Here is a 25,000-nt window from a genome sequence, read left to right as displayed (position 1 = left end):
CGCCTTGGCCCCGCCCCCTCGCGCCTCGCGGCCCCGCCCCCTCTGTTTCATGTTGTCTTGTGGTTATGATGTGGGATGGTAAAGGACTGATTCAACACATGGACTTTGTCATTATTGATATGATTGCTATTGTTATTATTATTATATAATATTTTATATTTTGTATATGTTGCGATAAGACAACAACCTATCCCCTTCCACACACCCCAGCTGTCAATCAACACCCTTAGCCGTGACTCCGCCCCTAACGCTGACATGTTACAGAAGGTATGTTTCCTGTAGTAGCGATTACTGATGACATCACTTCCTCTCGTAGACGCCGTCCCGTAAACACATTTATATTACTAAATGTGTCATTTGTGATTACCGGAGTAGAAATCCAATTAAAGTTTCTATTTTCAGTAACTCTGTTGACTTCATTGCAGCAGAATAAAAGCTGATATCATAACGGCATGCTGAATATGATTGAAGACCATCATGAAAAACACATTCAGAGACATGTGAAGAGTGATTGAGATGAACAGTGTGTGTGTGTGTGTGAAATCAGGAAGAGTAGAAACAGACCTGATGACGTCACACCGCTCCTCCTATACACCCACACCTGAGAGAGAGAGTGTGTGTGTGTGTGTGAGTCTGTGATGGACGGAGCGACGGGCGGCAGGTACGACACTTTCCTCTCTTAATCCTATCAATCTGACGGACGATGAATGAATGAAAACAGGCCACAATATCAGTGACTATGAGCGATACGTGTGTGTGTGTGTGTGTGTGTGTGAGTGATAGACGTCTCTTTTCACTCTTTTTTGCACTGTTGCTCGAGTGTTTCTGTCAATCAGAAGATCAGATTTAATCCTGTTCATGTAAAGAGTCATTAGATGCTTGTTTCATTCGACACACACACACACACACACACATCATTTCTCCACTGTGTTTACTGCTGTCAGGCGAACGAGTGTTACAGTGTGTGTTCAGTGTTCAGTGAGGTGAACGAGCAGTGTGTGAAGCAGGAAAGACCTTTGTTAAAGCCAGGAGATAAAATCACTGATAGTCACAACTGAGCTTTTGTCCTGGAGAGGAAGAGCAACACATCCGTCAGCACAGACACGACTGCAACTCGCCAACACAACTCTGCCTGGTTGCTAGGGTGTTGCTAGGCACATCCGTCAGCACAGACAACTCTGCCTGGTTGCTAGGGTGTTGCTAGGCACATCCGTCAGCACAGACACGACTGCAACTCACCAACACAACTCTGCCTGGTTGCTAGGGTGTTGCTAGGCACATCCGTCAGCACAGACACGACTGCAACTCACCAACACAACTCTGCCTGGTTGCTAGGGTGTTGCTAGGCACATCCGTCAGCACAGACACGACTGCAACTCACCAACACAACTCTGCCTGTTGCTAGGGTGTTGCTAGGCACATCCGTTTAGCACAGACACGACTGCAACTCACCAACACAACTCTGCCTGGTTGCTAGGGTGTTGCTAGGCACATCCGTCAGCACAGACACGACTGCAACTCACCAACACAACTCTGCCTGGTTGCTAGGGTGTTGCTAGGCACATCCGTCAGCACAGACACGACTGCAACTCACCAACACAACTCTGCCTGGTTGCTAGGGTGTTGCTAGGCACATCCGTCAGCACAGACACGACTGCAACTCGCCAACACAACTCTGCCTGGTTGCTAGGGTGTTGCTAGGCACATCCGTCAGCACAGACACAACTGCAACTCACCAACACAACTCTGCCTGTTGCTAGGGTGTTGCTAGGCACAAACGGCGCAGGACAAGTTACGGGTCAAAAATACAATAGATAAGGAAAATAAGAGAAAGAATACAATGAGAATGAACTGAAAGATAATGGTATTCACTACTGTTCAAATGTTTCTTTTGAACACTTATTTAATAATGAATTCTTTTATTCAGCAAGGACGCATTAAACTGATCAAAAGTGACAGTAAAGACATTTATAATGTCACAGAGATTTGTATTTCAAATAAACGCTGTTCTTCAAACTCTCTGTGAATCTGCTTCACGGCTTCAACACTTCATCACCAGCACTGATAATAATAATAATAATAATAATAATCAGAACGGTTTAAAGAGAATGAGTTCTGAAGAGTTTAAGGCGCTGTCTCTTGATCCAGACAAAAAAAAATGCATTTAGAAAATAATGCATTTAGTCCTGGTTCTCTTAGCGTTCACACGGTCATTTTTAAGACCAAACGTAAAGAAAACAAAACGTATTTTAGACTGATCTTACCGAACATCTAAAACAGTGCTGTGTTCTGGGATAAATGCACTCGCTGTATGTGTGTATACACATATGATGGTGTTTTGACCAAATCGTGAAGAGCTTGTAAAGTGTGTAAAGGAGTTGAAACAGTGTCAGGAATCCCTCCGTCTCACACACACACACACACACACACACACACACACACACATGAGGAGACATGTTTCTGACACCTGGACTGAACTGTGATGAGCAGTCTCCTTCATTATACAGCGCTTTAACAATATAGATGTTCCACAGCAGCTTTACAGTGATAACAGGAGATTACAGTAACAGAGATTGTTTAGGCTTTAAAGCAGCTCTAGAATAAAGTTATTGTCCAGCTAAAGTTAGTTTTGTTTGATTCACTTCCATTGAAAAAGATCATTAGTTTTTAACTTAGCGGCCGCTAACACACACCGTTCTCACCTAAACCCTTAAGGCCGCTCATTCACACAACAACAGTGTTTGGAGCTCGAGAACGCAAATCTTGAATAAATACATGAAGGTGACTTGACTTGTGATCTTTTAGTTTCATTACTAAACTGTAGCGGGACAGATCAAACTATGGCGGATTATCGTTGCAATCAAATCGGATAGACACATTTGAAATAGAGTGCAATCCTGCACAATTCTGCATCCAATCGGTTGCTTTCCCACTGCAGTTAGTGCCGCTTCAAAGTGGGTGGGACTGATCGTTATAGTTGCCGCCTCTACTGCCATGACATCATCGTAAACACGCCACATTTCAAACGCACAACACAGGAACAATGGAGCCTATCGAGGGGATGGTGTTCTTGATTCTCGGCATGTGGATGTTTTTAACTGCAAGACGGAGAAATGTGTTTAAAATTAGGCTGATGGCAGCAAATACAATGACGCTGGTAGTGCTGATTCTGTCTGACCAATCAGTGATCTGCAGTGTTTTCACGTCACATTTTAGTATCGGTACGGTACGCTTGGAACCTCAACAGAGGTGGTACCATTTAAAGCGAGCCGTACCGTACCGTACCATGCAGTGGAAATGCGCCATAAGTGAGCCGTACCGAACCGAGTCGTACTGTACCATGCAGTGGAAAAGCGCCAACAGAGAATACAGCAACATTACACACTAACGACAGATGAAGATGGAAAGAAGCAGAATAGGTGCTCTTTAAAATCTCACCGAACCCAAACTTTTGAATGGTACACAGCAAAATTAAATTAACTCTGCTCTGAGTACATATGGTCCCACTGTAAAGAGTTAAAGTAACTCTGAATCAGAGTTAATGTTAATGAGTCATTAATTAAGTGATGATTGATCATTTACTGATGAACACTGAGGGAATCACTGAAGGAAAGAGAAACACAAGAACTACTTCTGGCTTCAGACACAGCCTTAGATGAAATCAACTGAAGACATTACATCTCTGAAGATCTCAGCAGAGGAGGATTAAACAACTCCACAAACAGCATTACCAGCTTCACTTATTAAACAATAAATGTGACTTTATTTCTGCTATTCATCTACAGAAGTTCTTTTGAGAACTAACAGAGGTTTAGATGTTGATGTGTTAATGAAAATATTTGGTCACCATTATGGTGATTGGTGTTTCCATTAGTTGGCCAGTGTGACTCTTGGCTTATTATGTGAGTTTGTGGTCTTTATAACAGTGTTTACCAAAACACATGATTTGTTGCAAAGGGAACCAAAAACAAAGATGATCAGGTGATATGGATTTCAGCATCATAAAGTAGAGTAAGTCACTAATCTTATCCCTGACCATAAGTGGTTCTTTCTTATTAATAGGTTATATTCACTGACAAAACTTTCTTGCAACAGATCAGATATTCTGAATTTTGATTTTTAAAATACATTATGGGAAAATCTTTAGACACACACAGACATCAAGAATCAACATATGAAATCCGTCATTACCACCAGAGGGCACTCCACCCCGGACTGTGTCATTCCCTCATGAAACTACATTTCCCATAACTCACTGCCCAGACTCTTCATCCCTGATTGCATCCAACTGTGTCTCATTACCTTATTAGTCTCAGCCTATTTATACCATGTACACTCATTAATTCCCTGCGAAGTCTTGTACGTGTAACACTGCATTTCTGAGCGTTTCCACTGTTTTCCATGTTCCAGGTTTTTGATATCTGCTTGTGTCCTGGTTGTCCCGTTCCTGTCTCACCCTCTGGATTTGTTTGTTTGATTGGACTGATTTGCTGTGCTCTGACCTTTTGCCTGTCTTTTACTACAATTGTGGATTACCCTTTCATTAAAACACTGCATTTGGATCCTCAACCTTCGTGTCTCGGAGCAGTTCGTTACAGGTGACATGGTTCATGCCGCAATGCATGCTGGGAGCCACCATAGTGTAAAACTCATGGCTCCCAGCGTGCATTGCGGCATGAAGCATGTCACCATTGTTGAGATTCATATGTTGATTCTTGATGTCTGTGTGTGTCTAAAGATTTTTTTGTGTGTGTGTCTAAAGTTATTGTTCCCCCATAATGTATTTTAAAAATCAAAATTCAGCATGTCTGATCTTTTGCAAGAAAGTATTGTCAGTGAATATAACCTATTAATAAAGAAGGACCACTTTTGGTCTGGGATAATAGCAGTGAATTATTCTTGTCTATTCTATTATTCTATTCACCTGATTATTCTATTTTTTATTTTATTCACCTGACCATCTTTGTTTCTGGCTTCATTTGCAACAAATTATGTATTTTGTTAAACACTGTTACAAAGACCACAAACTCACATAATAAGCCAAGAGTCACACTGCCCAACTAAAGGAAACACTGATCACCATAATGCTTTTCAATAAAACATCATCTAAAACTCTGTTAATTCTCAATAAGGCAGAACTGTTAGTAATAAGTGAAGCTGGTAATGTTGTTTGTGGAGTTGTTTAATCCTCCTCTGCTGAGATCTTCAGAGATGTAATGTCTTCTTTTATCTTCAGTTGATTTCATCTAAGGCTGTGTCTGAAGTCAGTTGTAGTTCTTGTGTTTCTCTTTTTTCTGTTCTTGTTGTTTCTCTTAAATATCTCATTAACTTTAACTCTGATTCAGAGTTACTTTAACACTCTTTAGAGTGGGACCATATGTACTCAGAGCAGAGTTAATTTAACTCTAGGGGTTTTGCTGTGTAGTGTGTACGGATGGACGGACGGACAAACAGACGGGTAGATAAATGGGGGGGATGGATGGGTAGGTGAATGGGTAAGTAAGTAAGTACAACTGGAAGTATGCTGAGAAACTCTGTCTTTCCTGTAGATCACTGTGAGTATAAGAGAGAAAAGAGAAAATCACGTCATTATCGTCCTCATCAGTCATCACCATCATCATCACCATTCTCAACAGATCCAGTTCAGCACTTGTATCAGATCCATCATCCATCATCCATCGCTGTCGTAGCATGTCCATGGATCTCCAGCGGGGGAACGGCTCCATGGATCCTCAGTGGGGAAACGGCTCCAGGCCGGCAGGCTGCGGTCCGGCTCTGGCTCAGGCGTACTGGGCTCTGTGTGATGCGTGGGGTGTGGTGGTTCAGGCCGTGTCCGGGCTGGGCCTGGTGAGCTGTGTGGTGCTGATGCTGGTTCTGCTGCTGTGTTCCCGCCATCGGTCCGGTGCGCTAGCGGCGCTGCTGCTGTTCCTGCTAGCCACAGCCAGCGTCTTCGCTCTCCCCTACTGCTTCATGATCTCGCTCTCCCCGCAGACCTGCCCAGTGCGCGTGTTTGCCTTCAGCGTGGTGTTCAGCGCAGCGTTTGGCGCTCTGCTAGCACGCGGCCTGGCCCTGCTGGGGGCGGCACTAGCGCGCGGGTGGAGGGAGGTGTGCGTGACCGCGGCGCTAGCGCTGGTGCAGGTGATCGTAGCGGCGGAGTGGCTGCTGGTGGTGCTGGTGCAGGACAAGAGCACATGCCAGTTCTCACCACCGGAGTTTGCCATGCTGCAGATTTACGTGATGCTCCTGCTAGCTGCGGCACTGGTGTTAGCGCTGAGCTTCCTCCGGCGTGCGTACGTCACCTACAGCTACAGCTACAGCGGACAGACGCGCCGGCAGAACAAGCTGCAGGCCGGGCTGCTGGTCCTCACGCTGATGCTGAGCGTCTCTGTCTGGATCATCTGGATCACCCTGCTCACCTATGGGAACCGGGCCATGGGCCGCAGCCCCAACTGGGACGACCCTGTGATCAGCGTGGCACTGACCGCTAATGGCTGGGTGCTGCTCCTGGGACATGGCTTCACTCAGGTCTGCTTCATGTGCAGGAGAGACGCCCGCACCAAAGACCCGCCTCTGGACTTCACCGGCTGGACGAGCCCCAGAACACCAGCTTCAGCGGAGCCGAGAACAGGCTCGGACAACAGCGGCTTCCAGACGGATGCGGACGGGAGCAGAGGTATGGGGAGAGAACACAGTCATGTTGAACATGTTTGACAACTTTACACTTTATTTCAGCAATAGTAAAAAGCTTAAAAATATAAAAAAATTGTTTGCAAACACAAAATTAATAGTTTGTATCCCATTTATTAGCCTTTTGTGTCTAAATCCTACAAACAAGACGAGTTTTCTTTAGCATTAGAGATTCCAGCTTGTTTCCACAGACAGTCTCTTCACTACGAGTCTCTCTATGTTACATCCCAAGTGTATTCTGTGTAACATTCTGCGTAACATCCCAAGTGTATTCTGCGTAACATTCTGAGTAACAATCTGCGTAACATCACGAGTGTATTCTGCGTAACAATCTGCGTAACATCACAAGTGTATTCTGAGTAACATTCTGCGTAACATCACGAGTGTATTCTGCGTAACATTCTGCGTAACATCACGAGTGTATTCTGTGTAACATTCTGCGTAACATCACGAGTGTATTCTGTGTAACATTCTGCGTAACATCACGAGTGTATTCTGTGTAACATTCTGCGTAACATCACGAGTGTATTCTGTGTAACATTCTGCGTAACATCACGAGTGTATTCTGCGTAACATTCTGCGTAACATCACGAGTGTATTCTGCGTAACATCACGAGTGTATTCTGCGTAACATTCTGCGTAACATCACGAGTGTATTCTGCGTAACATTCTGCGTAACATCACGAGTGTATTCTGCGTAACATTCTGCGTAACATCACGAGTGTATTCTGCGTAACATTCTGCGTAACATCACGAGTGTATTCTGCGTAACATTCTGTGTAACATCACGAGTGTATTCTGTGTAACATTCTGTGTAACATCACGAGTGTATTCTGCGTAACATTCTGCGTAACATCACGAGTGTATTCTGTGTAACATTCTGTGTAACATCACGAGTGTATTCTGCGTAACATTCTGCGTAACATCACGAGTGTATTCTGTGTAACATTCTGTGTAACATCACGAGTGTATTCTGTGTAACATTCTGTGTAACATCACGAGTGTATTCTGCGTAACATTCTGCGTAACATCACGAGTGTATTCTGTGTAACATTCTGTGTAACATCACGAGTGTATTCTGCGTAACATTCTGCGTAACATCACGAGTGTATTCTGCGTAACAATCTGCGTAACATCACGAGTGTATTCTGCGTAACATTCTGCGTAACATCACGAGTGTATTCTGCGTAACATTCTGCGTAACATCACGAGTGTATTCTACGTAACATTCTGCGTAACATCACGAGTGTATTCTGCGTAACATCACGAGTGTATTCTGCGTAACAATCTGTGTAACATCACGAGTGTATTCTGTGTAACATTCTGCGTAACATCACGAGTGTATTCTGCGTATTCTGCGTAACATTCTGCGTAACATCACGAGTGTATTCTGCGTAACATTCTGCGTAACATCACGAGTGTATTCTGCGTAACATTCTGCGTAACATCACGAGTGTATTCTACGTAACATTCTGCGTAACATCACGAGTGTATTCTGCGTAACATCACGAGTGTATTCTGCGTAACAATCTGTGTAACATCACGAGTGTATTCTGTGTAACATTCTGCGTAACATCACGAGTGTATTCTGCGTATTCTGCGTAACATTCTGCGTAACATCACGAGTGTATTCTGCGTAACATTCTGCGTAACATCACGAGTGTATTCTGCGTAACATTCTGCGTAACATCATGAGTGTATTCTACGTAACATTCTGCGTAACATCACGAGTGTATTCTACGTAACAATCTGCGTAACATCACAAGTGTATTCTGTGTAACATTCTGTGTAACATCACGAGTGTATTCTGTGTAACATTCTGCGTAACATCACGAGTGTATTCTGCGTAACATTCTGCGTAACATCACGAGTGTATTCTGCGTATTCTGCGTAACATTCTGCGTAACATCACGAGTGTATTCTGCGTAACATTCTGCGTAACATCACGAGTGTATTCTGCGTAACATTCTGCGTAACATCACGAGTGTATTCTGCGTAACATTCTGCGTAACATCACGAGTGTATTCTGCGTAACATTCTGTGTAACATCACGAGTGTATTCTGCGTAACATTCTGCGTAACATCACGAGTGTATTCTACGTAACATTCTGCGTAACATCACGAGTGTATTCTGCGTAACATTCTGCGTAACATCATGAGTGTATTCTACGTAACATTCTGCGTAACATCACGAGTGTATTCTACGTAACAATCTGCGTAACATCACGAGTGTATTCTGCGTAACATTCTGTGTAACATCACGAGTGTATTCTGCGTAACATTCTGCGTAACATCACGAGTGTATTCTGCGTAACATTCTGCGTAACATCACGAGTGTATTCTGCGTAACATTCTGCGTAACATCACGAGTGTATTCTACGTAACATTTTGCGTAACATCACGAGTGTATTCTACGTAACATTCTGTGCAACATCACAAGTGTATTCTGCATAACATTCTGCATAACATTCTACAAAGGTGACATGTTTGTTTTGCAGGTCAAGTCGTGGCGTCATCTGGAATCTTCATGAGTGTGAGTTCTCATCGTCAAATCATAATCCTGCAGCACTGGGTGGGTGATGATGTCACTGTCACATGGTACAATCTGCAGTGTGTTTTATGTTTCAGGAGATCTGTGCTGAGAAAGACTACAGCATCCCACGTCCCACTACCACCAACATCAGCGAGCCGTACGACGACTACTACGGACAGAGAGCTTGACGACTGCTGAAGTCCACACACTCTTTCTGTCTCCTGAGTTAATGAAGCCCTTGCAGAACCTGTACAGAAATTCGAGATTAAAGGCCACGTTGTTATTTAGTACTGTCCTTCAGACGCTACATGATATTTTCCAACAAAGCAAAAATAATCACGCCTGTAATCACAAAAAATAATCACGAGTTCACATCTGTGCAAAAGTTACCTGCAAAACTGACCAGTTTTTCTGAGAAAACAAGCCAAGGCAAGCAGGATTTTGTGCACAACTCAAAACCTTCCTTGTTGTCTCGCAGCAATGACCGGGTCAGCCTGGAAACAACTGCTCTGAAGTTGTGGGAAAATGTCAAGGAAACATTTCTTGGTAACACTTTCTATGAAGCCTGTATTCATAATGTATCATAAGGGTATTCTTAATGCGTTATAATACACTTGTAATGCCTTACAAACAAACTTATAATGGGTTGTATCATCTACAGTAAAAATAATTAACTATTTGTGGGTATAACTATTAAAGTCCCCCTGTAGTCAATCATTTTATCCCTTAAAACTCATCTTTGATCACCAAACTGACATATTTTAACATTTTTAACTGTGAAAATAATTTCTTCATGCCTTAAAATATCTTGAATGTAACTCGACACCCTTGCCTCATTTAGTATGTGTGGTTCTATGAATATGCAAATGAGCCCCGCCTCCACTCACTCCCTCAGCTCAGAGATCCACTGGTTGACGATCACACGTTGATCTGATTGGTTACAAGGTAGTTTGTGACGTCAGAAACACCAGCGATTTCAAAGCGTGTTTTTGAGACTGTCTTTGGTTCACTGCAGTTTTAAGGAGAAAATACTCAGCAATGGAGTCGACTTATGAATTTACACATGGTTTGACCATAAGCATATTAATAACACCACATAGACACATAAACAACATTAAAAGCTGGATTTTCACCACAGGGGGACTTTAAGAGTATGATTATTTATCACACACAATGAACATCCACTTAAGATATAATGATTATACATCTCATAGTTTCATATCTTGACATTGTTTACTTAAGATCTGCACAGTATCATACTACATTTTATGAGTCTTTTACTGCTTAAAGCAAAGTGACAAAACAAAGTCTCTAAAGCGCTTTATAACGTGGTCATAATATTTATAAGCCGTCTTTGTCTGCTTTAAGTATAAAGTAACAAAAGTGAAGTCTTCTATTAAACAGCCATAAGATATCATGAAGTGGTTATAAGACATTTCCCTTACGGTAAAATCAAAGCTGTGCGCAAAAGTACACATGAACAGTACATTCACAATGCAAATCATATTTTATTCACCAAATTGTCAAATTACAAGGCTTTTCCAAATCTAATAAGTAGGTAAGCGTTATTTCTGTTGTTAGGATTATTGATATGATACTGAGATTGCACATTGACCACATACAGTGTGTGTGTGTGATATTGAGATGATACAGCACAGTATAAGGTTGTGTATAAGGCATTATGCATGTATATTAATGCATTATGAATACCCTTATGATGCATTATAAATGCAGGCTTCATAGAACGTGTTACCCTTTTTTAGTGGGGGAGGGTGTAGTCGTACAGATGCAAGTACTCTTATTATGTATGTATTGTTTTAGTTATGATTATTAGTTATGATTTATTAAGTATGCTGACGTCACTTAACCCTGCGTCCACTGGCGGCTGACACTAGGGGGCGCTGGAGAGTCATTTCAACACACACTGTCAAACTACATCTCTTGTTGTGTTTGTTGTATTTGGCAGAATGTGACAGAAATAAAGAACGCATGTGCCAGCAGAAAACACTGTCTCTTCTGTGTGTGCAACGCATGCAGGAATAAAGAGTGTGTGTTAATGCGACAGTGACTCTGAGATCAGGAAGAATAACTAACTCTTATCCAGCAGGAGTTTAAAGAGCATGTAGAAGTGTGTTTACCTGTGAGAAGCGAAGAGAGAATGATCCGTCCTGGCAGACACACATCTCAGAATGGAAGAATATGCTGTAGATAAACTTATATCACCTGTCCAGCTTATACCCTGAGCAGAGCCTTGTTAAACACACACACACACACACACACCAAAAGCCCATTAACCTGAGGACAGAGGACTGGTGATCAAGAGGAGACGCACATCTTGTCCTCAGTGTGTGTTTCAGACACAGCTCCTGGATATACATCTCTGTTACATTCACCTCGACTCTACTGAGTTAGTAAGCTGTAGGACGAGCCCAAACATGATGCGCTTACACGCCAGAACACGCTAGCAGATACACAGTCCTGTACAGGTGTGTGTGTGTGTGTTAGAGATGAAACAGCACATGTGTGTGTCCTGTACAGGTGTGTGTGTGTGTGTGTTAGAGATCAAACAGCACATGTGTGTGTCCTGTACAGGTGTGTGTGTGTGTTAGAGATCAAACAGCACATGTGTGTGTCCTGTACAGGTGTGTGTGTGTGTTAGAGATCAAAAGATAAAGCCTTAATTAGTGCTATTAGCATCATGCCTCAACTTTGCTGCTGCGCTATACGAAAACGGTTTCGTCTATCGACACGAAATCCATAACTTTTAGTCGGCACGGTCTGGAGATGATACGATTCGATTTTGGTGAAAATCGGACAAACGGTCTAGGAGGAGTTCGAAAAAGTAGGTTTTGACTGAAAATCAAGATGGCGGACAGGAAGTTCGGCCAAATAAGGAAAACGTGGTATCTATGTTCTCGGCTTGACCCAAGGAATCTATTAAGACCCGTGGCATTTCAATAGGCAGATTTATTCAAAAGTAATTAACCTTTTTGGAAATTTTGTTATAACTTTTGACCACTAGGTGGCGCTGTCTCGAAATATTTTGAGTACCTTCAGGGGATGGTGCTGATGACACATTCTGAGTTTCGTAATATTACACCAATGCATTTGTTTAGTATAGCATTTTATTTCACAAAACTATATTGAAGTCAATGGGAATTTCATGTTTTGTTCTATTATAGCGCCACCAAGAGGCTCAGTCCCACAATTTTTTTTATGTGTCCTCAGAGTGAGCCCATACATATGTGTGTCGATTTTGGTGAAAATATCTCAATTCACTTCAGAGTTATAGACATTTATATGGAAAAACACGTAAAAAATGACTTTGATTGAATTTTGCTACCCCTTACTATCAATATTTTCGCATTTGGGTATTGGTGTTTAGTTAACAAGCTATGATTCCAAACTTCTGACGGTGGTTTCGTCTCGATCGGACAAACGGTTTCAAAGATATCGCCTAATGTTTTTTAAGCGCTAAATCACAACGCTACACAAACCGTAAGGCGAAACCTAGCATGTTTGGTATCGTTGGACTCGGCAACGATTCAGGAGTCGAATGAGATGAGTCTCGTGAAAATAATTCGATCACATCCAAAGTTATAAGCATTTGAAAAAATAAATTCACCACTAGGTGGCGCTGTTTCGAAACTTCTCACGCTCCTTCAGGACATCGTGCTGATGACCCATACCAAGTTTCGTAACAAGTTTATTGAAAACGGTTTGACGAATCAATTTGAATTCCATAACTTTTTGTCAGCACTGCCTGAAGATCTGGTTCAATTTTCGTGCAAATCGGACAAACCATCTAGGACGAGTTCGAAAAAGTAGGTTTTTCGAATGATTCAAAATGGCGGCCATATTTTTATGACAGAAAATGACGTCATAGGGTGCAATCGAATCGGCATGAGCTCAGGAATCAGAGGAAAATTTTGTTGATTGGCCTTACAGTTCAAAAGTTATTAGCAAAATAAAAGTGAAACTTTGGACAGGTGGTGGCGCTAGAGGGATTGACTTAGAAACACCAAAATTGGTGTATTTAATGTTGGGACTGTCCTCTATCAGAATGTCAAACCAAAACAACTTTCCCGCAATCGGTTCTATGGGCTGCCATAGACTCCCATGGCGGAAGAATAATAATAAGAAATGGAACAGATACAATAGGTGTAGATACTAACCCTAACCTAACCCTAATAATGTAACACATAAGCAGGATCAGCATCTCTACGCCGTCTGTACAGTCACTGCTTCTCAGTTTAGCTACACCCGACCACAGGAGGATTTACTGTGAGAAAGAAAAGCTAGAATCATGACATCTTAGTGCTATTTTATGCAAATAACTGAAGGAATAGCTTTGAATAAAGTTAATCAGTCACTGGTGTCACTGATCTTCACTGGTGTCACTGGTCTTCACTGGTGTCACTGATCTTCACTGGTGTCACTGATCTTCACTGGTGTCACTGGTCTTCACTGGTGTCACTGATCTTCACTGGTGTCACTGATCTTCACTGGTGTCACTGGTCTTCACTGGTGTCACTGATCTTCACTGGTGTCACTGATCTTCACTGGTGTCACTGATCTTCACTGGTGTCAGTGGTCTTCACTGGTGTCACTGATCTTCACTGGTGTCACTGATCTTCACTGGTGTCACTGGTCTTCACTGGTGTCACTGATCTTCACTGGTGTCACTGATCTTCACTGGTGTCACTGGTCTTCACTGGTGTCACTGATCTTCACTGGTGTCACTGATCTTCACTGGTGTCACTGATCTTCACTGGTGTCAGTGGTCTTCACTGGTGTCACTGGTCTTCACTGGTGTCACTGATCTTCACTGGTGTCACTGATCTTCACTGGTGTCACTGATCTTCACTGGTGTCACTGGTCTTCACTGGTGTCACTGATCTTCACTGGTGTCACTGATCTTCACTGGTGTCACTGATCTTCACTGGTGTCACTGGTCTTCACTGGTGTCACTGATCTTCACTGGTGTCAGTGATCTTCACTGGTGTCACTGGTGTCACTGGTCTTCACTGGTGTCACTGATCTTCACTGGTGTCACTGATCTTCACTGGTGTCACTGGTCTTCACTGGTGTCACTGATCTTCACTGGTGTCACTGATCTTCACTGGTGTCACTGGTGTTGACCATTTTACAAAATGGCTGCTGCAAGGTATCAAACCACATGCTGTCAATCATGGTATGCTAACTAAATTAAGTAGTTTAATCCATTTAAAGTAGGTCATACCAGTGAGCTCAACTAAAAGCTTCATATGAAATCATGAGATAAATGAGGACATTTCTGCTAACTGAGAAGAGGCAGTGGATCTACCGTGGGCTTCTCTTCAGTGATATGCAGGAGATTGGAAGAAGGAAGTCGAGTGACGTCATCAGTGTGATTTTTATTTCAAAATAAGAGATTTTTGTAAAAGGGTTAGGGTTAGGTTAAAGGTAACACCATAGACTGTAAACAAATATGGCTGTAGTGTCCGTGACGTCACCCGTGGGTTTCTGAAGACCGTTTTTGAAGCCTAAAGTGGGCGTGGCCGACCGTCGCCATCTTGGCAGCGCGTCACTCCCGAATTTATTTATTTATACGGTCAGACAATGAGCTGAGGTGACGTGACGGCTAACAGACAGCAGACAAACGGCTAATGATGACTAATGACCACAGCAGCGGGAATCCACCTGTCACTCAAAAGAGGACACACCCTTAATTATGCACAAATTTAAGGGTTAATATAATTTAAACGGATGATTTATAAAAAAATTCACCCCCTCACAGTCGTCATGAAGGGCAGAATTAGCTGTATAGACCAAAGCCACTTTTTTCTCCAGGCTGTGAACGTGTGTTTTTCTGCTGTAAAGTAGGGCATTTCAGCATGGGGGAGATGCAGATCTGACTCTCTTCTGCAGCCGGCCTCTAGTGGCCAGTGGATGAACTGCAGTTTAACTCACTCCTGCAGCCGGCCTCTAGTGGCCAGTGGATGAACTGCAGTTTAACTCACTCCTGCAGCCGGCCTCTAGTGGCCAGTGGATGAACTGCAGTTTAACTCTCTTCTGCAGCCGGCCTCTAGTGGCCAGTGGATGAACTGCAGTTTAACTCACTCCTGCAGCCGGCCTCTAGTGGCCAGTGGATGAATAGGCGTTTAATTCACTCCTGCAGCCGGCCTCTAATGGCCAGTGGATGAACTGCAGTTTAACTCTCTTCTGCAGCCGGCCTCTAGTGGCCAGTGGATGAATAGGCGTTTAATTCACTCCTGCAGCCGGCCTCTAATGGCCAGTGGATGAATAGGCGTTTAATTCACTTCCGTGTCGGTTTAGAGAGAGAGACTGTGAGGTTGCCGCTTGGGTAACACCAGTGACACAACTCCAGGGGACCACTACGTTCATTATATAATTTACAATATTAATTCGCCATTTTGTTTTGTTTTTTATGTCATTTCCATCATTGATAGTTATGTATTATTGCATTTTAAATGGTAGAAGAAAACAGTTTTAGACCTCAAAATAAAGGACGAGCACTTCTGTGGTGCTTGGATGAGCTTCAGTAAGCGCTCACACTGGTGTTAGGGTTAGATATACTGCTCTCTTCTAATGGACCCCATAAGCACGGACATCATTTATTTACACAAACATAATTTAACTGTTTTTTTTATTTATTTAAACATCCGTTTACAACGCGCATGCGTGAATTGCGTTTCTCTGCAACAAAAAGCGATATCACTCCTTCTTTTCATAAGAAACGTGTGAGTTATGGTTTCGATTCCCCAGCACAGAAACTCTCTTCTTCCGCTGACGTCACTCGCGCGAGGGCCAATGAGCGCGCGCGCTCTGACCGACGGAGGGACACGTGAGCAGAAGCATATCGACCACAGACCACAGCGAGGGAGCAGCTCACACTCTCATCTCTCCGGAGTCAGACAGACAAACCACAGCTCTTACTTACAGTAATAGACCAGGCAAGTTTATTTATAATAGCACATTACACACTATGGGCATTCAAAGTGCTTTGCATAGAAATAATCTAAATTTATTTTTTTAAGAAAAAAAAAAAAAAAAAAAAAAAGTTTATACTTGTTTTTTGTTATTTGTATAGTCTATTAAGACGCGATCCATTGGCAGTGTTCGTGTTGGGGTCATTAAATATAATATTTTTCTTGCAGTGAAATAACCCGGCTCGTGATGGACGGGTGCGCGCAGTTGTGCAAATGCTTCCTGATCGTGTTTAACATTCTGTTCGCCGTGAGTATGCCTCAGTGTGTCTGTCATTCATATGTGCTTGTCTAGATGTCTCCTTTGATAAAAACGTCCGATAAATGTAATAAATGCATGATTAAGCGCTAGTTTCACTTTCAGCGCATTTACAGGTGAAGCGCGCGTCCGTGGCGTAGTGTCTGTGCTCGTGCACGCGTGGCAAGCCGATTACACTGAGGAAATCTTGATTTCAACACTTCAGTTCGCACTCGTTTAAATGCTAATTCTTGATGTCAGAAATTGGATTGTGAATGTTGATGATGTTTTTTCTAGTAAGAAATTAATTCTTGATATCAACAATTGGATTTGAAGGGCAGTCTAGGGTGACATTAACTTGAGGAAATACAATTACAGATATCGATATCGCAGTTTTTACTAGTTGAAAATTAATTCTTGATATTAACAATTGTATATAATTGAGTGATGATGTCATTGTTGATATCAGTAATTAACATTTGTACTGATGGAAATGTAATTCTTGCAGTGATGATGATTGTGATGTGTGTGTGTGTGTGTGTGTGTGTTTCAGCTGGTGGGTTTCGGGCTCGTCTCTCTGGGGTTATGGCTCCGGTTCGGCGCTGAGACCAGAGGATTCTTCGACATCGACCTGAAGACGGCTCAGTTCACTATCGGTTCGTCTCTCTGACGTGTGTTGGGTTAGGGTTTGAGTGTAGAAAGCTGTGGTTAGTGACGTGTCCTGTGTGTGTGTGTCAGGTGTGGCGGTGCTGGTCGGCACTGGAGCGCTGATGCTGCTGGTCGCTGTGATCGGAGACTGTGGCGCGTGTAACCACAGTAAATCTGCTCTCGGCGTGGTGAGGACACACTCGCTCTTACTCTAACTCTCACTCTTACTAACTCTAACCACAGTAAATCTGCTCTCGGCGTGGTGAGGACACACTCGCTCTTACTCTAACTCTCACTCTTACTAACTCTAACCACAGTAAATCTGCTCTCGGCGTGGTGAGGACACACTCGCTCTTACTCTAACTCTCACTCTTACTAACTCTAACCACAGTAAATCTGCTCTCGGCGTGGTGAGGACACACTCGCTCTTACTCTAACTCTCACTCTTACTAACTCTAACCACAGTAAATCTGCTCTCGGCGTGGTGAGGACACACTCGCTCTTACTCTAACTCTCACTCTTACTAACTCTAACCACAGTAAATCTGCTCTCGGCGTGGTGAGGACACACTCGCTCTTACTCTAACTCTAACTCTTACTAACTCTAACCACAGTAAATCTGCTCTCGGCGTGGTGAGGACACACTCGCTCTTACTCTAACTCTCACTCTTACTAACTCTAACCACAGTAAATCTGCTCTCGGCGTGGTGAGGACACACTCGCTCTTACTCTAACTCTCACTCTTACTAACTCTAACCACAGTAAATCTGCTCTCGGCGTGGTGAGGACACACTCGCTCTTACTCTAACTCTCACTCTTACTAACTCTAACCACAGTAAATCTGCTCTCGGCGTGGTGAGGACACACTCGCTCTTACTCTAACTCTCACTCTTACTAACTCTAACCACAGTAAATCTGCTCTCGGCGTGGTGAGGACACACTCGCTCTTACTCTAACTCTCACTCTTACTAACTCTAACCACAGTAAATCTGCTCTCGGCGTGGTGAGGACACACTCGCTCTTACTCTAACTCTCACTCTTACTAACTCTAACCACAGTAAATCTGCTCTCGGCGTGGTGAGGACACACTCGCTCTTACTCTAACTCTAACTCTTACTAACTCTAACCACAGTAAATCTGCTCTCGGCGTGGTGAGGACACACTCGCTCTTACTCTAACTCTCACTCTTACTAACTCTAACCACAGTAAATCTGCTCTCGGCGTGGTGAGGACACACTCGCTCTTACTCTAACTCTCACTCTTACTAACTCTAACCACAGTAAATCTGCTCTCGGCGTGGTGAGGACACACTCGCTCTTACTCTAACTCTCACTCTTACTAACTCTAACCACAGTAAATCTGCTCTCGGCGTGGTGAGGACACACTCGCTCTTACTCTAACTCTCACTCTTACTAACTCTAACCACAGTAAATCTGCTCTCGGTGTGGTGAGGACACACTCGCTCTTACTCTAACTCTCACTCTTACTAACTCTAACCACAGTAAATCTGCTCTCGGCGTGGTGAGGACACACTCGCTCTTACTCTAACTCTCACTCTTACTAACTCTAACCACAGTAAATCTGCTCTCGGCGTGGTGAGGACACACTCGCTCTTACTCTAACTCTCACTCTTACTAACTCTAACCACAGTAAATCTGCTCTCGGCGTGGTGAGGACACACTCGCTCTTACTCTAACTCTCACTCTTACTAACTCTAACCACAGTAAATCTGCTCTCGGCGTGGTGAGGACACACTCGCTCTTACTCTAACTCTCACTCTTACTAACTCTAACCACAGTAAATCTGCTCTCGGCGTGGTGAGGACACACTCGCTCTTACTCTAACTCTCACTCTTACTAACTCTAACCACAGTAAATCTGCTCTCGGCGTGGTGAGGACACACTCGCTCTTACTCTAACTCTAACTCTTACTAACTCTAACCACAGTAAATCTGCTCTCGGCGTGGTGAGGACACACTCGCTCTTACTCTAACTCTAACTCTTACTAACTCTAACCACAGTAAATCTGCTCTCGGCGTGGTGAGGACACACTCGCTCTTACTCTAACTCTCACTCTTACTAACTCTAACCACAGTAAATCTGCTCTCGGCGTGGTGAGGACACACTCGCTCTTACTCTAACTCTAACTCTTACTAACTCTAACCACAGTAAATCTGCTCTCGGCGTGGTGAGGACACACTCGCTCTTACTCTAACTCTCACTCTTACTAACTCTAACCACAGTAAATCTGCTCTCGGCGTGGTGAGGACACACTCGCTCTTACTCTAACTCTCACTCTTACTAACTCTAACCACAGTAAATCTGCTCTCGGCGTGGTGAGGACACACTCGCTCTTACTCTAACTCTCACTCTTACTAACTCTAACCACAGTAAATCTGCTCTCGGCGTGGTGAGGACACACTCGCTCTTACTCTAACTCTCACTCTTACTAACTCTAACCACAGTAAATCTGCTCTCGGCGTGGTGAGGACACACTCGCTCTTACTCTAACTCTCACTCTTACTAACTCTAACCACAGTAAATTTGCTCTCGGCGTGGTGAGGACACACTCGCTCTTACTCTAACTCTAACTCTTACTAACTCTAACCACAGTAAATCTGCTCTCGGCGTGGTGAGGACACACTCGCTCTTACTCTAACTCTAACTCTTACTAACTCTAACCACAGTAAATCTGCTCTCGGCGTGGTGAGGACACACTCGCTCTTACTCTAACTCTCACTCTTACTAACTCTAACCACAGTAAATCTGCTCTCGGCGTGGTGAGGACACACTCGCTCTTACTCTAACTCTCACTCTTACTAACTCTAACCACAGTAAATCTGCTCTCGGCGTGGTGAGGACACACTCGCTCTTACTCTAACTCTAACTCTTACTAACTCTAACCACAGTAAATCTGCTCTCGGCGTGGTGAGGACACACTCGCTCTTACTCTAACTCTCACTCTTACTAACTCTAACCACAGTAAATCTGCTCTCGGCGTGGTGAGGACACACTCGCTCTTACTCTAACTCTAACTCTTACTAACTCTAACCACAGTAAATCTGCTCTCGGCGTGGTGAGGACACACTCGCTCTTACTCTAACTCTCACTCTTACTAACTCTAACCACAGTAAATCTTCTCTCGGCGTGGTGAGGACACACTCGCTCTTACTCTAACTCTCACTCTTACTAACTCTAACCACAGTAAATCTGCTCTCGGCGTGGTGAGGACACACTCACTCTTACTCTAACTCTCACTCTTACTAACTCTAACCACAGTAAATCTGCTCTCGGCGTGGTGAGGACACACTCGCTCTTACTCTAACTCTCACTCTTACTAACTCTAACCACAGTAAATCTGCTCTCGGCGTGGTGAGGACACACTCGCTCTTACTCTAACTCTCACTCTTACTAACTCTAACCACAGTAAATCTGCTCTCGGCGTGGTGAGGACACACTCATATAAACTCTTACTCCCCTAACTCTAACCACAGTAAATCTGCTCTCGGCGTGGTGAGGACACACTCGCTCTTACACTAACTCTAACTCTTACTAACTCTAACCACAGTAAATCTGCTCTCGGCGTGGTGAGGACACACTCGCTCTTACTCTAACTCTCACTCTTACTAACTCTAACCACAGTAAATCTGCTCTCGGCGTGGTGAGGACACACTCGCTCTTACTCTAACTCTCACTCTTACTAACTCTAACCACAGTAAATCTGCTCTCGGCGTGGTGAGGACACACTCGCTCTTACTCTAACTCTAACTCTTACTAACTCTAACCACAGTAAATCTGCTCTCGGCGTGGTGAGGACACACTCGCTCTTACTCTAACTCTCACTCTTACTAACTCTAACCACAGTAAATCTGCTCTCGGCGTGGTGAGGACACACTCGCTCTTACTCTAACTCTCACTCTTACTAACTCTAACCACAGTAAATCTGCTCTCGGTGTGGTGAGGACACACTCGCTCTTACTCTAACTCTCACTCTTACTAACTCTAACCACAGTAAATCTGCTCTCGGCGTGGTGAGGACACACTCATATAAACTCTTACTCCCCTAACTCTAACCACAGTAAATCTGCTCTCGGCGTGGTGAGGACACACTCATATAAACTCTTACTCCCCTAACTCTAACCACAGTAAATCTGCTGACACACTCGTGTATTATAAACACTCGCTCTTACTCTAACTCTTACTAACTCTAACCACAGTAAATCTGCTCTCGGCGTGGTGAGGACACACTCGCTCTTACTCTAACTCTAACTCTTACTAACTCTAACCACAGTAAATCTGCTCTCGGCGTGGTGAGGACACACTCGCTCTTACTCTAACTCTCACTCTTACTAACTCTAACCACAGTAAATCTGCTCTCGGCGTGGTGAGGACACACTCATATAAACTCTTACTCCCCTAACTCTAACCACAGTAAATCTGCTGACACACTCGTGTATTATAAACACTCGCTCTTACTCTAACTCTTACTAACTCTAACCACAGTAAATCTGCTCTCGGCGTGGTGAGGACACACTCGCTCTTACTCTAACTCTCACTCTTACTAACTCTAACCACAGTAAATCTGCTCTCGGCGTGGTGAGGACACACTCGCTCTTACTCTAACTCTCACTCTTACTAACTCTAACCACAGTAAATCTGCTCTCGGCGTGGTGAGGACACACTCGCTCTTACTCTAACTCTCACTCTTACTAACTCTAACCACAGTAAATCTGCTCTCGGCGTGGTGAGGACACACTCGCTCTTACTCTAACTCTAACTCTTACTAACTCTAACCACAGTAAATCTGCTCTCGGCGTGGTGAGGACACACTCGCTCTTACTCTAACTCTAACTCTTACTAACTCTAACCACAGTAAATCTGCTCTCGGCGTGGTGAGGACACACTCGCTCTTACTCTAACTCTAACTCTTACTAACTCTAACCACAGTAAATCTGCTCTCGGCGTGGTGAGGACACACTCGCTCTTACTCTAACTCTCACTCTTACTAACTCTAACCACAGTAAATCTGCTCTCGGCGTGGTGAGGACACACTCGCTCTTACTCTAACTCTAACTCTTACTAACTCTAACCACAGTAAATCTGCTCTCGGCGTGGTGAGGACACACTCGCTCTTACTCTAACTCTCACTCTTACTAACTCTAACCACAGTAAATCTGCTCTCGGCGTGGTGAGGACACACTCGCTCTTACTCTAACTCTCACTCTTACTAACTCTAACCACAGTAAATCTGCTCTCGGCGTGGTGAGGACACACTTGCTCTTACTCTAACTCTCACTCTTACTAACTCTAACCACAGTAAATCTGCTCTCGGCGTGGTGAGGACACACTCGCTCTTACTCTAACTCTCACTCTTACTAACTCTAACCACAGTAAATCTGCTCTCGGCGTGGTGAGGACACACTCGCTCTTACTCTAACTCTCACTCTTACTAACTCTAACCACAGTAAATCTGCTCTCGGCGTGGTGAGGACACACTCGCTCTTACTCTAACTCTCACTCTTACTAACTCTAACCACAGTAAATCTGCTCTCGGCGTGGTGAGGACACACTCGCTCTTACTCTAACTCTCACTCTTACTAACTCTAACCACAGTAAATCTGCTCTCGGCGTGGTGAGGACACACTCGCTCTTACTCTAACTCTCACTCTTACTAACTCTAACCACAGTAAATCTGCTCTCGGCGTGGTGAGGACACACTCGCTCTTACTCTAACTCTCACTCTTACTAACTCTAACCACAGTAAATCTGCTCTCGGCGTGGTGAGGACACACTCGCTCTTACTCTAACTCTCACTCTTACTAACTCTAACCACAGTAAATCTGCTCTCGGTGTGGTGAGGACACACTCGCTCTTACTCTAACTCTCACTCTTACTAACTCTAACCACAGTAAATCTGCTCTCGGCGTGGTGAGGACACACTCGCTCTTACTCTAACTCTAACTCTTACTAACTCTAACCACAGTAAATCTGCTCTCGGCGTGGTGAGGACACACTCGCTCTTACTCTAACTCTCACTCTTACTAACTCTAACCACAGTAAATCTGCTCTCGGCGTGGTGAGGACACACTCGCTCTTACTCTAACTCTCACTCTTACTAACTCTAACCACAGTAAATCTGCTCTCGGCGTGGTGAGGACACACTCGCTCTTACTCTAACTCTTACTAACTCTAACCACAGTAAATCTGCTCTCGGCGTGGTGAGGACACACTCGCTCTTACTCTAACTCTCACTCTTACTAACTCTAACCACAGTAAATCTGCTCTCGGCGTGGTGAGGACACACTCGCTCTTACTCTAACTCTAACTCTTACTAACTCTAACCACAGTAAATCTGCTCTCGGCGTGGTGAGGACACACTCGCTCTTACTCTAACTCTAACTCTTACTAACTCTAACCACAGTAAATCTGCTCTCGGCGTGGTGAGGACACACTCGCTCTTACTCTAACTCTCACTCTTACTAACTCTAACCACAGTAAATCTGCTCTCGGCGTGGTGAGGACACACTCGCTCTTACTCTAACTCTCACTCTTACTAACTCTAACCACAGTAAATCTGCTCTCGGTGTGGTGAGGACACACTCGCTCTTACTCTAACTCTCACTCTTACTAACTCTAACCACAGTAAATCTGCTCTCGGCGTGGTGAGGACACACTCATATAAACTCTTACTCCCCTAACTCTAACCACAGTAAATCTGCTCTCGGCGTGGTGAGGACACACTCATATAAACTCTTACTCCCCTAACTCTAACCACAGTAAATCTGCTGACACACTCGTGTATTATAAACACTCGCTCTTACTCTAACTCTTACTAACTCTAACCACAGTAAATCTGCTCTCGGCGTGGTGAGGACACACTCGCTCTTACTCTAACTCTAACTCTTACTAACTCTAACCACAGTAAATCTGCTCTCGGCGTGGTGAGGACACACTCGCTCTTACTCTAACTCTCACTCTTACTAACTCTAACCACAGTAAATCTGCTCTCGGCGTGGTGAGGACACACTCATATAAACTCTTACTCCCCTAACTCTAACCACAGTAAATCTGCTGACACACTCGTGTATTATAAACACTCGCTCTTACTCTAACTCTTACTAACTCTAACCACAGTAAATCTGCTCTCGGCGTGGTGAGGACACACTCGCTCTTACTCTAACTCTCACTCTTACTAACTCTAACCACAGTAAATCTGCTCTCGGCGTGGTGAGGACACACTCGCTCTTACTCTAACTCTCACTCTTACTAACTCTAACCACAGTAAATCTGCTCTCGGCGTGGTGAGGACACACTCGCTCTTACTCTAACTCTCACTCTTACTAACTCTAACCACAGTAAATCTGCTCTCGGCGTGGTGAGGACACACTCGCTCTTACTCTAACTCTCACTCTTACTAACTCTAACCACAGTAAATCTGCTCTCGGCGTGGTGAGGACACACTCGCTCTTACTCTAACTCTAACTCTTACTAACTCTAACCACAGTAAATCTGCTCTCGGCGTGGTGAGGACACACTCGCTCTTACTCTAACTCTAACTCTTACTAACTCTAACCACAGTAAATCTGCTCTCGGCGTGGTGAGGACACACTCGCTCTTACTCTAACTCTAACTCTTACTAACTCTAACCACAGTAAATCTGCTCTCGGCGTGGTGAGGACACACTCGCTCTTACTCTAACTCTCACTCTTACTAACTCTAACCACAGTAAATCTGCTCTCGGCGTGGTGAGGACACACTCGCTCTTACTCTAACTCTAACTCTTACTAACTCTAACCACAGTAAATCTGCTCTCGGCGTGGTGAGGACACACTCGCTCTTACTCTAACTCTCACTCTTACTAACTCTAACCACAGTAAATCTGCTCTCGGCGTGGTGAGGACACACTC

At 44.0% G+C, this 25,000-nt stretch overlaps 3 protein-coding genes across 4 annotated transcripts in view; all 3 read left to right on the top strand.

The window, feature by feature from the left end:
- The window catches only part of pde6hb (phosphodiesterase 6H, cGMP-specific, cone, gamma, paralog b), a 2,266-nt gene extending 1,813 nt beyond the window's left edge, over positions 1–453 (top strand). Inside the window, exon 4 of the mRNA XM_084110746.1 lies at positions 1–453. This exon is cut by the window's left edge and continues 98 nt beyond it. The gene's annotated coding sequence lies outside the window, so the exon portion shown is untranslated.
- Positions 454–5,691: 5,238 nt separating this feature from the next.
- On the top strand, positions 5,692–9,408 carry LOC311082448 (G-protein coupled receptor family C group 5 member B; the record flags this gene model as incomplete). Its single annotated transcript, XM_084113289.1, has 3 exons — positions 5,692–6,673; positions 9,186–9,220; positions 9,316–9,408. 3 exons carry the CDS (start codon positions 5,692–5,694, stop codon positions 9,406–9,408), a joined length of 1,110 nt encoding a protein of 369 aa, XP_083969415.1.
- Positions 9,409–16,049: 6,641 nt separating this feature from the next.
- cd9r (CD9 molecule related) overlaps positions 16,050–25,000 on the top strand; it is a 13,197-nt gene continuing 4,246 nt past the window's right edge. For both annotated transcript variants that reach the window (XM_084110492.1, XM_084110491.1), the window contains exons 1-4: positions 16,050–16,176; positions 16,381–16,459; positions 17,001–17,103; positions 17,186–17,283. In XM_084110492.1, coding sequence (XP_083966618.1) covers positions 16,400–16,459; positions 17,001–17,103; positions 17,186–17,283 — 261 coding nt within the window. In that variant the 5' untranslated portion in view covers positions 16,050–16,176; positions 16,381–16,399. The remainder of the gene's footprint in view (positions 16,177–16,380; positions 16,460–17,000; positions 17,104–17,185; positions 17,284–25,000) is intronic.

Source organism: Abramis brama (genome assembly GCF_963993115.1).
Source record: "Abramis brama genome assembly, chromosome: 1".
Classification (NCBI taxonomy): Eukaryota; Metazoa; Chordata; class Actinopteri; order Cypriniformes; family Leuciscidae; genus Abramis; species Abramis brama.
The sequence above is the reverse complement of the archived record's forward strand: the minus strand, read 5'-3'. Positions and strand labels throughout refer to the sequence as shown.